General features: G+C 50.7%; 1 protein-coding gene across 1 annotated transcript; it reads left to right on the forward strand.

Moving 5' to 3' along the window:
* Positions 1-203: 203 nt before the first annotated feature.
* On the forward strand, positions 204-5,932 carry LOC119970777 (C-C motif chemokine 19-like). Its single transcript, XM_038805937.1, has 4 exons — positions 204-394; positions 2,102-2,228; positions 3,292-3,387; positions 4,595-5,932. Exons 1-4 carry the CDS (start codon positions 334-336, stop codon positions 4,599-4,601), a joined length of 291 nt encoding a protein of 96 aa, XP_038661865.1. The 5' UTR covers positions 204-333; the 3' UTR covers positions 4,602-5,932.
* The last annotated feature ends 5,915 nt before the right edge of the window (positions 5,933-11,847 follow it).

Genomic DNA, 11,847 nt, shown 5'->3' on the forward strand with positions numbered 1-11,847 from the left:
AACTGCCCAGAGCAAGCCACTGAGCTCGAGGGCAATTCGGGATGGACAACAGATGCTGGCTTAATAAACAAGGCTCACATGCCAGGAAATAATTTTTTTTTTAATTCAGAGCAACATGATGAGATCTAATTGTTCAAAAACAGAAAGAAAAATCTTTCCCAGTCAATCAACAGTTAAAGTCATAGTGAAACTTCAGCGAGTTGCATATATATTGGGACACCGTCCTGTGTAACACTCAGAGTTGCTTACCCTGTGATCATCGTGCCAGACGTTGGCTCCTCTCCATCCGGCACTCGCTGGCTCGTTCTCTCGTGATTCCTGAAGTCCACCATCATGAGTCTTCACCTCAAAGTTGCTCTCCTGCTCTGCGCCATCGCATGTCACTCCTGCCAAGGTAAGGCTGAATGGCGAAAGCGGGAAACGTGAAGGGTGCTGGACGAATCTGTTTGGCACCTGGCTGAGGGGGTTGGTGGGGTCGGGGAGGGGGGAGGGGATCAGGGGGGTGGAGGGGTCCAACGCAAGACGGAAGGCAACATGTTGCTCTTTTTTCCAGAATATTCTGCCCTCCAATCAGCTCTGGGGAGATTACCAGTCTCCAAGGGCGCCACGGGAGTTTGAGCCGCGGATTCCAATCACAGGAAGCCCCAGGGTGACCACGTTCCTTCAAAGAAGGTCTTGCCTTTCGATAGCGCCTGTCCCAAACCTCCAGAATCACAAAGCACCCTGCAGCCGTTTGGAGTGTGGTCACTGTTGTAATGCGGGAAACGCGACAGCCAATTTATGCACAGGGAGATCCAAAAACAGCACTGTAATAATGATCAGATTGTCTGTTGTTGCATGGACGTTCTGTAGAAAGGCCGTTTAGATCCGAAACGTTAACTCTGTTATTCTCCACTGACGCTGCCAGACCTGCTGAGTTTATCCAGCATTTTCTGCCTTCATTTCAGCATCTGTGGTAGTTTATTTTGATCTGTTGTTGCGATGCTGATTTAACAAGTATTGAGCAGGGCATCAGGGAGGGCTCCCCTGCTCTTCTTCGATTAGTGGCCGTCAGATCTTTTATGTCCACCTGACAGGGCTTCACTGCAGAAAGACAGCACCTCCAACAGTGCTGCGCTCCCTCGGTACTGCAGTGGGGCTGAACTCTGCATTCTGCGCTTTAGTGTCTGCACTGGGGGATCGAACTCACAACTTTCCAGCTCAGAGATGAGAGTGGCCTCTGGCGGAGAGGGTAGAATATTGGGCAGCCCGCACACCTCTCCAGCAGCCTCCCATTCACCGTGTTCAGGAGATCCTGTTGGCACGGTGACAGGAAGATACCCCACACCTTGGAGGAGTGAAGGTTAGAAATCCAACAGGCACCCGGGTGGCAATCTACTGCCCATTATTGAGACGGTATGTGTTTATCGCGAGGCTTTCTAAAACCATCCAGCCAGTCCGCGCCCAGGAAATAAATGAAAAACCGGACCCCCCTTCCCCTTTACGTGACCATCCCTGTTCAGTATCCAAGCCCCTTCTGGCAACATTGAGTCTTTACTGGGGCACGATTCGCCAGCACGGCCCACTCACTATCCAACCCAGCGATCGCCATTCACACACTCGGTGACTGTGTGGCTATTCGACTGTGATGGCGTTGTACGCGAGCTCCACCCTGTCCTCAGCCACAGTCTACCCACACCCAGACGTCTCACCCTCTCACTCGACCAGCAGCGCAAAGCCCGGCCGATTCTAGATTTTGGAACAATCCTCCTGCCCCAAGCCTCTAAACTCTGAGGTACTCACCCCTCCTGCCCCCCCCCCCCCCCCCCCACCACCTCACAACTGCCAGTCCAGCCGCAATTGGCTTAAACTGGCAATGGAGGTGCTTAAAAGATGAGCAGATTTAGCATGGTGAGTGTAAGAGTCAACCAATTTGCTGTGGGATTGGAGTCACATACAGGCCAGAACTCGACCTGGTCACACCTCCAAACTACATTGGTCAACTCTTCACTACCACATGACATGGAGTCGATGGGCCGAAGGGCTTCTCTCTCTCTCTCTCTGGTCCTATGTGTAACAGTAACAGTCCTGCCAATGATGTCTTTTCTCTCCTTCTCTTCAGGGAACCGTGGCGATGATGGTGCCCTGGACTGTTGTCTGTCTGTCAGCCACAGAGTGATACCCAAACGCCTTGTGGCAGACTGCAAAGTGCAGGACGCTGCCTCGGGTTGTCGCATTCGAGCAGTGGTGTAAGTAGGAGGAATTCTGTGTTACACCCAACCTGCCCCCCCCCAGCACCCTGCAACCCACAGAGCCCCCACCTCACCCCGCTCCCTCAGCACCCCCCCTCCCCCCTCTCCCCAGGGCCGGTGCTAGGAATTGCAGGCCCAATTAGAAAAGTGATGGCGGGGCCCCTACTCTACAAAAGTAAAAATTTATGTATGTTTATATTTCGTGTAGTATGCTCGTCTTTAACCAAAAAAAAACATTAAATGCTTGATATACTAAAATTTTGAAACTTACTTACCCGGGCGGAAGGATTTGGCGACGCAGGGCTGAAGGATTTGTCGATGATAATGCGGTGCGTTCCCCAAAAGTAAAAACCACCCTATAGTTCCTCTTAGAATACAGAAAAGGCTTCAAACGGTAACTCTGTCGCCGCTGGCGCGGGGCCCCCTTAAGGTGCGGGGCCCAATTTGATGAAATTGGTCAAATAGGCTTAAAACCGGCCCTGCCTCTCCCCCCCCCTCGCCTCCCCGCAGATATAACAATGAGCCACCTCGATCCCAGAATAATCCTCCTCGACCACTTCCCTCCCCAACTAGAAGCCACTTTGACCTGTTGCCCGGCACAGAAACTAACAGCAAACCCATCGATCAGACATGTTCCCCAGGCTCAGGGGCAGCAGAAGAATCAGTGCCCGCATCCCAATCCCAACCTCCCATCACCCACAGTGCCCAGCTGGGGCCACACTGTTTGGCATGAACGCCAGGTGAACAGATGGCGTCCGGGAATGAAAATCCTGCCCAGCTTTTGCTCATCCCCATCTCTCCATTTGAATTTGGTACTGAGGTCGATTGTGACCCTCTCCCCAGCCAACAGCACCCCCCCCCCCCCCCCCCCCCCCCACCTCGCCCGACCCCGGAACCAAAACCACAGCCTGCGTTATGAAATGGGCAGCATTGGATAGGAGGTGGAAATTTCCCGCGTCCTCTGTAGACAGTCACACACTGCACGGTGAGGCCAGCCGATGCTGCAGTGCCGGCTCTCGCTGGTTTGATTTCTAATCTCACCTTGGACCTGCTTTTACAGATTCACGACGGTGAAGAACAGGAATCTGTGCGCTCCACCGGAGGCCAGATGGGTGAAGAGATTATTGAAGAGATGTGCCATGCTCAAGCAGCTCCAGTAAGCAGAACATTCATTGTTTTCAGCCTCTAATCACACCAATGGGTATATTCAGATATATTGGATTCCTGTTCAAGAGGCATACATGGGTTTTCCATTATGTCTCAAAGATTAGCAAGTGATTGCACGCAATCCTTTTAGTCTGTATCGATTCCCATGCTGTCCCTGTCCTGGGAGTGTTTGATGGGGACAGTGTAGAGGGAGCTTTACTCTGTATCTAACCCCGTGCTGTACCTGTCCTGGGAGTGTTTGATGGGGACAGTGTAGAGGGAGCTTTACTCTGTATCTAACCCCGTGCTGTACCTGTCCTGGGAGTGTTTGATGGGGACAGCGTAGAGGGAGCTTTACTCTGTATCTAACCCCGTGCTGTACCTGTCCTGGGAGTGTTTGATGGAGACAGTGTAGAGGGAGCTTTACTCTGTATCTAACCCCGTGCTGTCCCTGTCCTGGGAGTGTTTGATGGGGACAGTGTGGAGGGAGCTTTACTCTGTATTTAACCCCGTGCTGTACCTGTCCTGGGAGTGTTTGATGGGGACAGTGTAGAGGGAGCTTTACTCTGTATCTAACCCCATGTTGTACTTGTCCTGGGAGTGTTTGATGGGGACGGTGTAGAGGGAGCTTTGCTCTGTATCTAACCCCGCACTGTACCTGTCCAGGGAGTGTTTGATGGGGACAGTGTGGAGGGAGATTTATTCTGTCTTTAACCCTGTGTGTACCTGTCCTGGGAGTGTTTGATGGGGACAGTGTAGAGGGAGCTTTACTCTGTATCTTACCCCGTGCTGTACCTGTCCTGGGAGTGTTTGATAGGGACAGTGTAGAGGGAGCTTTACTCTGTATCTAACCCCGTGCTGTACCTGTCCTGGGAGTGTTTGATGGGGACAGTGTAGGGGGAGCTTTACTCTGTATCTAAACCCGTGCTGTACCTGTCCTGGGAGTGTTAGATGGGGACAGTGTAGAGGGAGATTTACTCTGTATCTAACCCCGTGCTGTACCAGTCCTGGGAGTGTTTGATGGGGACAGTGTAGGGGGAGCTTTACTCTGTATCTAACCCCGTGCTGTACCTGTCCTGGGAGTGTTTGATGGGGACAGTGTAGAGGGAGATTTACTATGTATCTAACCCCGTACTGTACCTTCCTGTGTGATGTTTAGATGAAGTCGAAGGAAAATATTCTTGTTTCTAAGCATTTCTCTTTACATCTTTCTCCAGTGACTAATAACCTCATCCAAGTACGATCAAGGAAGAAGTGAGAGACTGTGGAAGTATCACAACTCCCCCTCCCGGATCACGTGTAGTCCGCAGCATCTATCAGCTCAACTTCCTTTATTTTACAGCTAACTCTATCAGACGATCCCTAACTAATGTGAACCTGTTTCTGGGTGATAAATGTAGCTTCGATTTGCTTGTAACTGTAAATTCAGCCCCATTGTCGGAGGATGTGCACCACTTCATCATTATTGCATTCTGCATTACTGCTTTGCAGCCCTGCGAGGTCACAAAGGTTGACGGACGTGTAGAATGGGAGATCTAACCCTGCTGGAGTGAAATTATGCAATGCGGAGACAGGATCTTTACTCTTGTTGTACCTGTGATGACATTTTGTTGATTTTCACAATTTCCATTTGTGACCATGATCGGTGGGTCAAAAGCTATTGAGTTGGGATTAAGTGGCCCCCAGTTTAGGTGCTGGAGGCGTTGCCATTGAATATTTTAAAGATGGATGTAGACAGGCTCTAGTTAGGCAAGGGAATGAAGGGTTATCGGGGGTCGATGGGAATGTAGAACCTGGGATACCAACAGATCAGTCATGGTCTTACCGGATAGCGGAGCAGGCTTGAGGGGCTGAATGGCCACTTCTGCTGCTATTTCAGACGTTTGTGCGTGGCACTGTCTCGCTGAATTGGTGAAGCTCCTTCCAAAAGGAATTGAAATGATCTCCGGTTGGGAATGGGATTGAGGTTCATGGAGACACTGATTGGGGGCCCGCCATGTGCAATGGGGGAGAGGATTCTCGACTGAGGTTTGAGCAGATCCTGCTTGCTGCCAGCCCTTTGGCAGTCAGCAAGGAGTTGTCGAGGCGAGGCGAGTTGCCCGGAGGCGAGCGAGGCAGGATCTGCAGTTGGGTAGAGTTCAGGGCTGGATCTGTAGCTCAGTTGGGCGAGGACGGTACTGGAGGGTCCAGGCCCCAGGTCAGCTGTTTGGGGGTCTGTCACAATGAGCATCTTGGGCTGTTTATTGAGCAGCTGTATCAGCTCCTTCCCAGGGCAACAGGGACTGGATAACAAACAGAGCCTTGTTGGCAATATCAACAGTCTCGGAGTTAAGTTCAAAAGAGTGAGAGCCAATGGTAGGGTGGATGGTAAATTGCTTGAGAGTGAGGTGGCCACCATAGCTCAAATAGAATTTACAGTGCAGAAGGAGGCCATTCGGCCCATATACAAACCTTTTTCATTTATTAAGATGCAATATTTATTAAGTGATGTACATTGTCCCACTCAACTATCTGTAAACATTGTGCTGATTGAATAAAACCTTCTCAATGTCCAATGGTTGCAATTTAATCTCTTTTCTTTACATGTTAATGCAGTCTTGTTGAGAGCTGTTTCTGATTGAGAAGCCCATCAGGCCATAAGATGTGGGAACAGGTGTAGGCTGTTCAGCCTACATGGTGAAGAGATCAGAGGGAGATTAGCGAAAGAAAGCCTTACTTTTACACGGCGGCGTTACCACATCCCTCAGACCCGAGCTCCAGGTGTCCAGGGTGAGTCAGAAGACTCCCTCCGAAAACTTGAGCTCAAAATGCAGGCTGAAGCTCGCAGTGAGGCACTGAGCGAGTGCTGCACTGTTCAGAGGTGCTGTCAGACCTGAAGCCAAGGCCCCATTTATCTTCTCAAATACACATAAATGGTTCAATACCTCTACTGGGAGAACAGGGGACTTCTCCCCAGTGTCCTGGTCAGTGTTTATCCCTCAATCTAAAGCAGATTATCGGGCCATTGCCACAGTGCCGTTTGTGGGATCTTGCTGTGTATAATTTGACCGACAGAATTCCTCCATTACAATCGTGACTGTGCCTCAAAAACTATCATCATTTGTTGCAAGGTATAGGTAAGTATAAGGCCTCCCCTTTTTCAGCGCTTCTCATCTCATCAATTCCCCGGGACTGCGGCATCGCTGTTATATAGGCCGGTGCGGCACAGCCAGTTCCCACAGGCTGCAATGTGAAAGTCAGGGTTGGTTAGGCTTTTAGGGGCTATGGATTGCCCGAGGGAGGGAAGACAGAGGCTCCTACATTTACAGGTGGCAGGAAGGTGAGGTATTGTCGATGGATTAGTAATCCAGGAGATCCAGGGTAATGCTTTGCGGACCAGGGTTCAATTCCCTGGTTGGGGCTGGTTTAGCTCACTCAGCTAAATCACTGGCTTTTAAAGCAGACCATGCAGGCCAGCAGCACGGTTCGATTCCCGTACCAGCCTCCCCGGACAGGCGCCGGAATGTGGCGACTAGGGGCTTTTCACAGTAACTTCATTGAAGCCTACTCGTGACAATAAGCGATTTTCATTTCAATTCCCACCACGGCAGATGGTGAAATTTGAATTCAGCAAAAATCTGCAATTAAAAGTCTAACGATGACCATGAAACCACGGGCGATTGTCGTAAAAAGAACCCTCATTCATGATGGAAAGAAATCTGCCGTCCTTACCTGGCCTGGCTTACATTTACAAGGGGCTGGTTTAGCTCACTGGGCTAAATCACTGGCTTTTAAAGCAGAACGAGGCAGGCCAGCAGCACGGTCCAATTCCCGTACCAGCCTCCCCGAACAGGCGCTGGAATGTGGCGACTAGGGGCTTTTCACAGTAACTTCATTGAAGCCTACTCGTGACAATAAGCGATGTTCACTTCATTTTTCATTAACAGAAATGTGGTTGACTCTTAAAAGCACCTATGAATATCCTTGCAAAACACGCAGATTATAGATGGGAAATAAACGCCCAATGAACGAAAAAAGAAACTGCTGGTTTGAGGAGCGATGAACCATGGTTTCAATGTGGCCACAGGGCTCAAGAGTGAGGGAGATTGTGGCAGAGGGATTCCAGCTTGTTGAGGAGGTTTTAGCTGCTGGGTTTAAGGTGCTCGGGTTATTTTGCTAACTGCTGTTGGCTTGGTCAATATGGGTCTCCGTTGGAAAAGCCCGTACACTGGCAAAGGACAAGGGGACCTTGTATTCTCACCCAATGTCAGCTACGGGGCACCTTACACATCGACGGGGGAATCCCAAACAATGACCTTGATTTCCAGGCACTGCTCCCACATTAGCAAATGGGGCAGTCAATGTTTACACAGGAAGACTCCACAAACAGCTAGGAGGCTGAGGACTAACCAATCACCCACCGATTTAACTCAAGCTCGTGAATAGTTTTCTTTTATTTTATTTGCACTATTTCATAGAATCGTATGATTTACAGTGCGGAAGCAGGCCATTCGGCCCATTGAGTCTGCACCGGCCCTTGGAAAGGGCACCCTAATTAAGCCCACACCTCCACCCTATCCCCGTAACCCAGTAACCCCACCTCACCTTTTTTTGGACACTAAGGGCAATTTAACATGGCCAATCCACGTAACAGCACTTCTTTCGGGACTTGTGGGAGGAAGCCGGAGCACCCGGAGGAAACCCACGCAGACACGGGGAGAACGTGCAGACTCCGCACAGACAGTGACCCAAGCCGGGAATCGAACTGGGCCCCTGGAGCTGCGAAGCAACTGTGCTGACCGCTGTGCTACCTGGGCTGAAATCTGTCCCTCAAAGAACGTCATTATAGAACATAGAACAGTACAGCACAGAACAGGCCCTTCGGCCCTCGATGTTGTGCCGAGCAATGATCACCCTACTCAAACCCACGTATCCACCCTATACCCGTAACCCAACAACCCCCCCCCAACCTTACTTTTTAGGACACTACGGGCAATTTAGCATGGCCAATCCACCTAACCCGCACATCTTTGGACTGTGGGAGGAAACCGGAGCACCCGGAGGAAACCCACGCACACACGGGGAGGACGTGCAGACTCCGCACAGACAGTGACCCAGCCGGGAATCGAACCTGGGACCCTGGAGCTGTGAAGCATTTATGCTAACCACCAAGCTACCGTGCTGCCCGAAGGAGACATTCTCCGAACATGGCCTCACAGCTCCCATGGGAGCTTGCTGTGCACTGATTGGCAACTGTGTTTCTCACATTATCACAGTGGCTACACTTCAAAAGTGGCTGTAAAGTGCTCTGGGGCATCTGAGGTTGTGGTAGGCGCTATGGAAATGCAAGTTCTCCCTTTGCCGCTTTGGAGAAACAGGACAATAAATTTCAAAGGATTGAGACTATTGGAGAGAGATAAGGAGTGTTGTAATGAAAAGGGAGACATTGTAAGAGGTGAGGGAGTTGCTGTTTTGCTATCCTATCGGGAGATAAATTAAGAGGATATTGCCCTTGGTGGCAAGAATTATCTCGTGAGATAATGGACTTCAGTGTAAGCTGCAATAACCCGGCACCCAGTAATGACAGCACTAGAGAGTGCACAAGGGTTTCCTTGTCCCCCAAATTGCCTGCCCTCTTCGTGTTCCTTTGCTGCCGGCTTGGCTGAGCGCTCATACCTGGATAGTGAGACGACAATCACCATCCGATACTCACAGGCACGCTGTGGGAAAACTAGTGTCAGAGGCGACGGTAACACTGAAAACACCCCTCCCCCTGTTCAAGAGGATCCTGAAGAAACTCTGGACAGAACAAGGAATGGTTGGACCTCGTTATCACAGAACTCTTGGTGCACAGAATGACTGCCCTTATTAAACCTGGCACTTCAAACCCAGTTGATTGTGAGGCAGGGCGCTGAGGTATTCTGGTGTCACAAAGCATTCCATAAATACAAGGCCCATTAATGTTTCGTGGATCAATTATCTTCACGATCTGCCGGGGTGGGCTGCCAATGCAAACACGGGATATCCAGGGCATTTTCCTTCTTGCAACCTTCCCCGAAAATGGCATTTCCCCATTTCTTCATTCCACTCTGTCCCCGTCAAACACTCTGAGGGCAGCTACAGAAATATAGAAACATAGAAAATAGGTGCAGGAGTAGGCCATTCAGCCCTTCGAGGCTGCAACCACCATTCAATATGATCATGGCTGGTCATGCAAATTCAGTATTCCACTCCCCATTTCTCTCCATACCCCTTGCTCCCTTCAGCCGCAAGGGCCGCGTCCAGCTCCCTCTTGAATAGATCCAACGAACTGGCCCCAACAGCTTTGTGTGGTAGAACATAGAACATAGAACATAGAACAGTACAGCACAGAACAGGCCCTTCGGCCCTCGATGTTGTGCCGAGCAATGATCACCCTACTCAAACCCACGTATCCACCCTATACCCGTAACTCAACAACCCCCCCCCTTAACCTTACTTTTATTAGGACACTACGGGCAATTTAGCATGGCCAATCTACCTAACCCGCACATCTTTGGACTGTGGGAGGAAACCGGAGCACCCGGAGGAAACCCACGCACACAGGGGGAGGACGTGCAGACTCCACACAGACAGTGACCCAGCCGGGAATCGAACCTGGGACCCTGGAGCTGTGAAGCATTTATGCTAACCACCATGCTACCCTGCTGCCCCAAAGAGAATGCCACAAGTTCACAACTCTCTGAGAGCCGTTCTTCCTCGTCTCAATCCTGAATGGCTTACCCCTTATTCTCAGTAAGAAGTCTTACAACATCAGGTTAAAGTCCAATAGGTTTGTTTCGAATCACTAGCTTTCGGAGCACTGCTCCTTCCTCAGGTGAATGGAGAGGTGGGTTCCAGAAACATATATATGGACAAAGTCAAAGATGCCAGACAATGCTTGGCATCTTTGACTTTGTCTATATATATGTTTCTGGAACCCACCTCTCCATTCACCTGAGGAAGGAGCAGTGCTCCTAAAGCTCGTGTTTGAATCAAACCTGCTGGACTTTAACCTGGTGTTGTAAGACTTCTTACTGTCCTCACCCCAGTCCAACGCCGGCATCTCCACATCATGGCCACCCTTATTCTTAGGCTGTGACCCCTACTTCTGCACGTCTCCAACATCAGGAACATTCTTCCCGCATTCAGCCTGTCCAGTCCCATCAGGATTTTATATGTTTCTATGGGATCCCCTCTCATTCTTCTAAACTCCAGTCAGTACAAGCCCAGTCGATCCAGTCTTCTTCATATGTCAGTCCTGCCATCCCAGGAATTAGTCTGGGGAACCTTCACTGGACAATCTCAATGGCAAGAATGTCCTTCCTCAAACTAGGAGACCAAAACTGCACAATACAAGGTATGGACACACTAAGGCCCTGTATAACTGCAGCAAGACATCCCTACTCCTATCCTCAATTCCTCTCACTATAAAGGCCACCATGCCATTAGTTTCCTCACCGCTTGCTGTACCTGCATGCCAACCCTCACCGCCTGCTGTACCTGCATGCCAACCCTCACCGCCTGCTGTACCTGCATGCCAACCCTCACCACCTGCTGTACATGCATGCCAACCCTCACCGCCTGCTGTACCTGCATGCCAACCCTCACCGCCTGCTGTACCTGCATGCCAACCCTCACCACCTGATGTACCTGCATGCCAGCCTTCAGCCACTGTTCCACCATCACACCCAGGTCTCTCCGCCTGCTGTACCTGAATGCCAACCCTCACTGCCTGCTGTACCTGCATGCCAATCTTCAGCGACTGTTCCACCATCACACCCAGGCCTCACCGCCTGCTGTACCTGCATGCCAACCCTCACCGCCTGCTGTACCTGCATGCCAACCCTCACGGCCTGCTGTACCTGCATGCCAACCCTCACTGCCTGCTGTACCTGCATGCCAACCCTCACCGCCTGCTGTACCTGCATGCCAACCCTCACCGCCTGCTGTACCTGCATGCCAACCCTCACCGCCTGCTGTACCTGCATGCCAACCCTCACCGCCTGCTGTACCTGCATGCCAACCCTCACCGCCTGCTGTACCTGCATGCCAACCCTCACCGCCTGTTGTACCTGCATGCCAACCCTCACCGCCTGCTGTACCTGCATGCCAATCTTCAGCCACTGTTCCACCATGACACCCAGGTCTCGTTACACTTCCCCTTTTCCTGAACTGTCACCATTTTGATAATAATCTGCCTTCCTGTTTTTGCCACCAAAGTGGATAACCTCACATTTACCCACATTATATTGCATTTGCCAAGTATTTGCCCACTCAGCCAGCCTGTCCAAGTCACCCTGCAGCCTCTTTGCATCCTCCTCACAGCACACACTGCCACCTAGCTTAGTGTCATCTGCAAATTTGGAGATATTGCAATTCCTTCATCCAAATCATTAATATATATTATGAACTACTGTGGTCCCAGCACTAAACCCTGCGGTACCCCAGTAGTCCCTGCCTGCCACTCTGA

The sequence above is a fragment of the Scyliorhinus canicula genome, chromosome 8 (assembly GCF_902713615.1).
Source record: "Scyliorhinus canicula chromosome 8, sScyCan1.1, whole genome shotgun sequence".
Classification (NCBI taxonomy): domain Eukaryota; kingdom Metazoa; phylum Chordata; class Chondrichthyes; order Carcharhiniformes; family Scyliorhinidae; genus Scyliorhinus; species Scyliorhinus canicula.

Excerpts from the sequence above, each read along its gene's own strand:
- LOC119970777 (XM_038805937.1), top strand. The coding sequence starts at position 334 with ATGAGTCTTCACCTCAAAGTTGCTCTCCTGCTCTGCGCCATCGCATGT. Across the intron at positions 395-2,101 it reads CGCATGTCACTCCTGCCAAG|GGAACCGTGGCGATGATGGT; the intron begins GTAAGGCTGAAT and ends CCTTCTCTTCAG. Across the intron at positions 2,229-3,291 it reads TGTCGCATTCGAGCAGTGGT|ATTCACGACGGTGAAGAACA; the intron begins GTAAGTAGGAGG and ends CTGCTTTTACAG.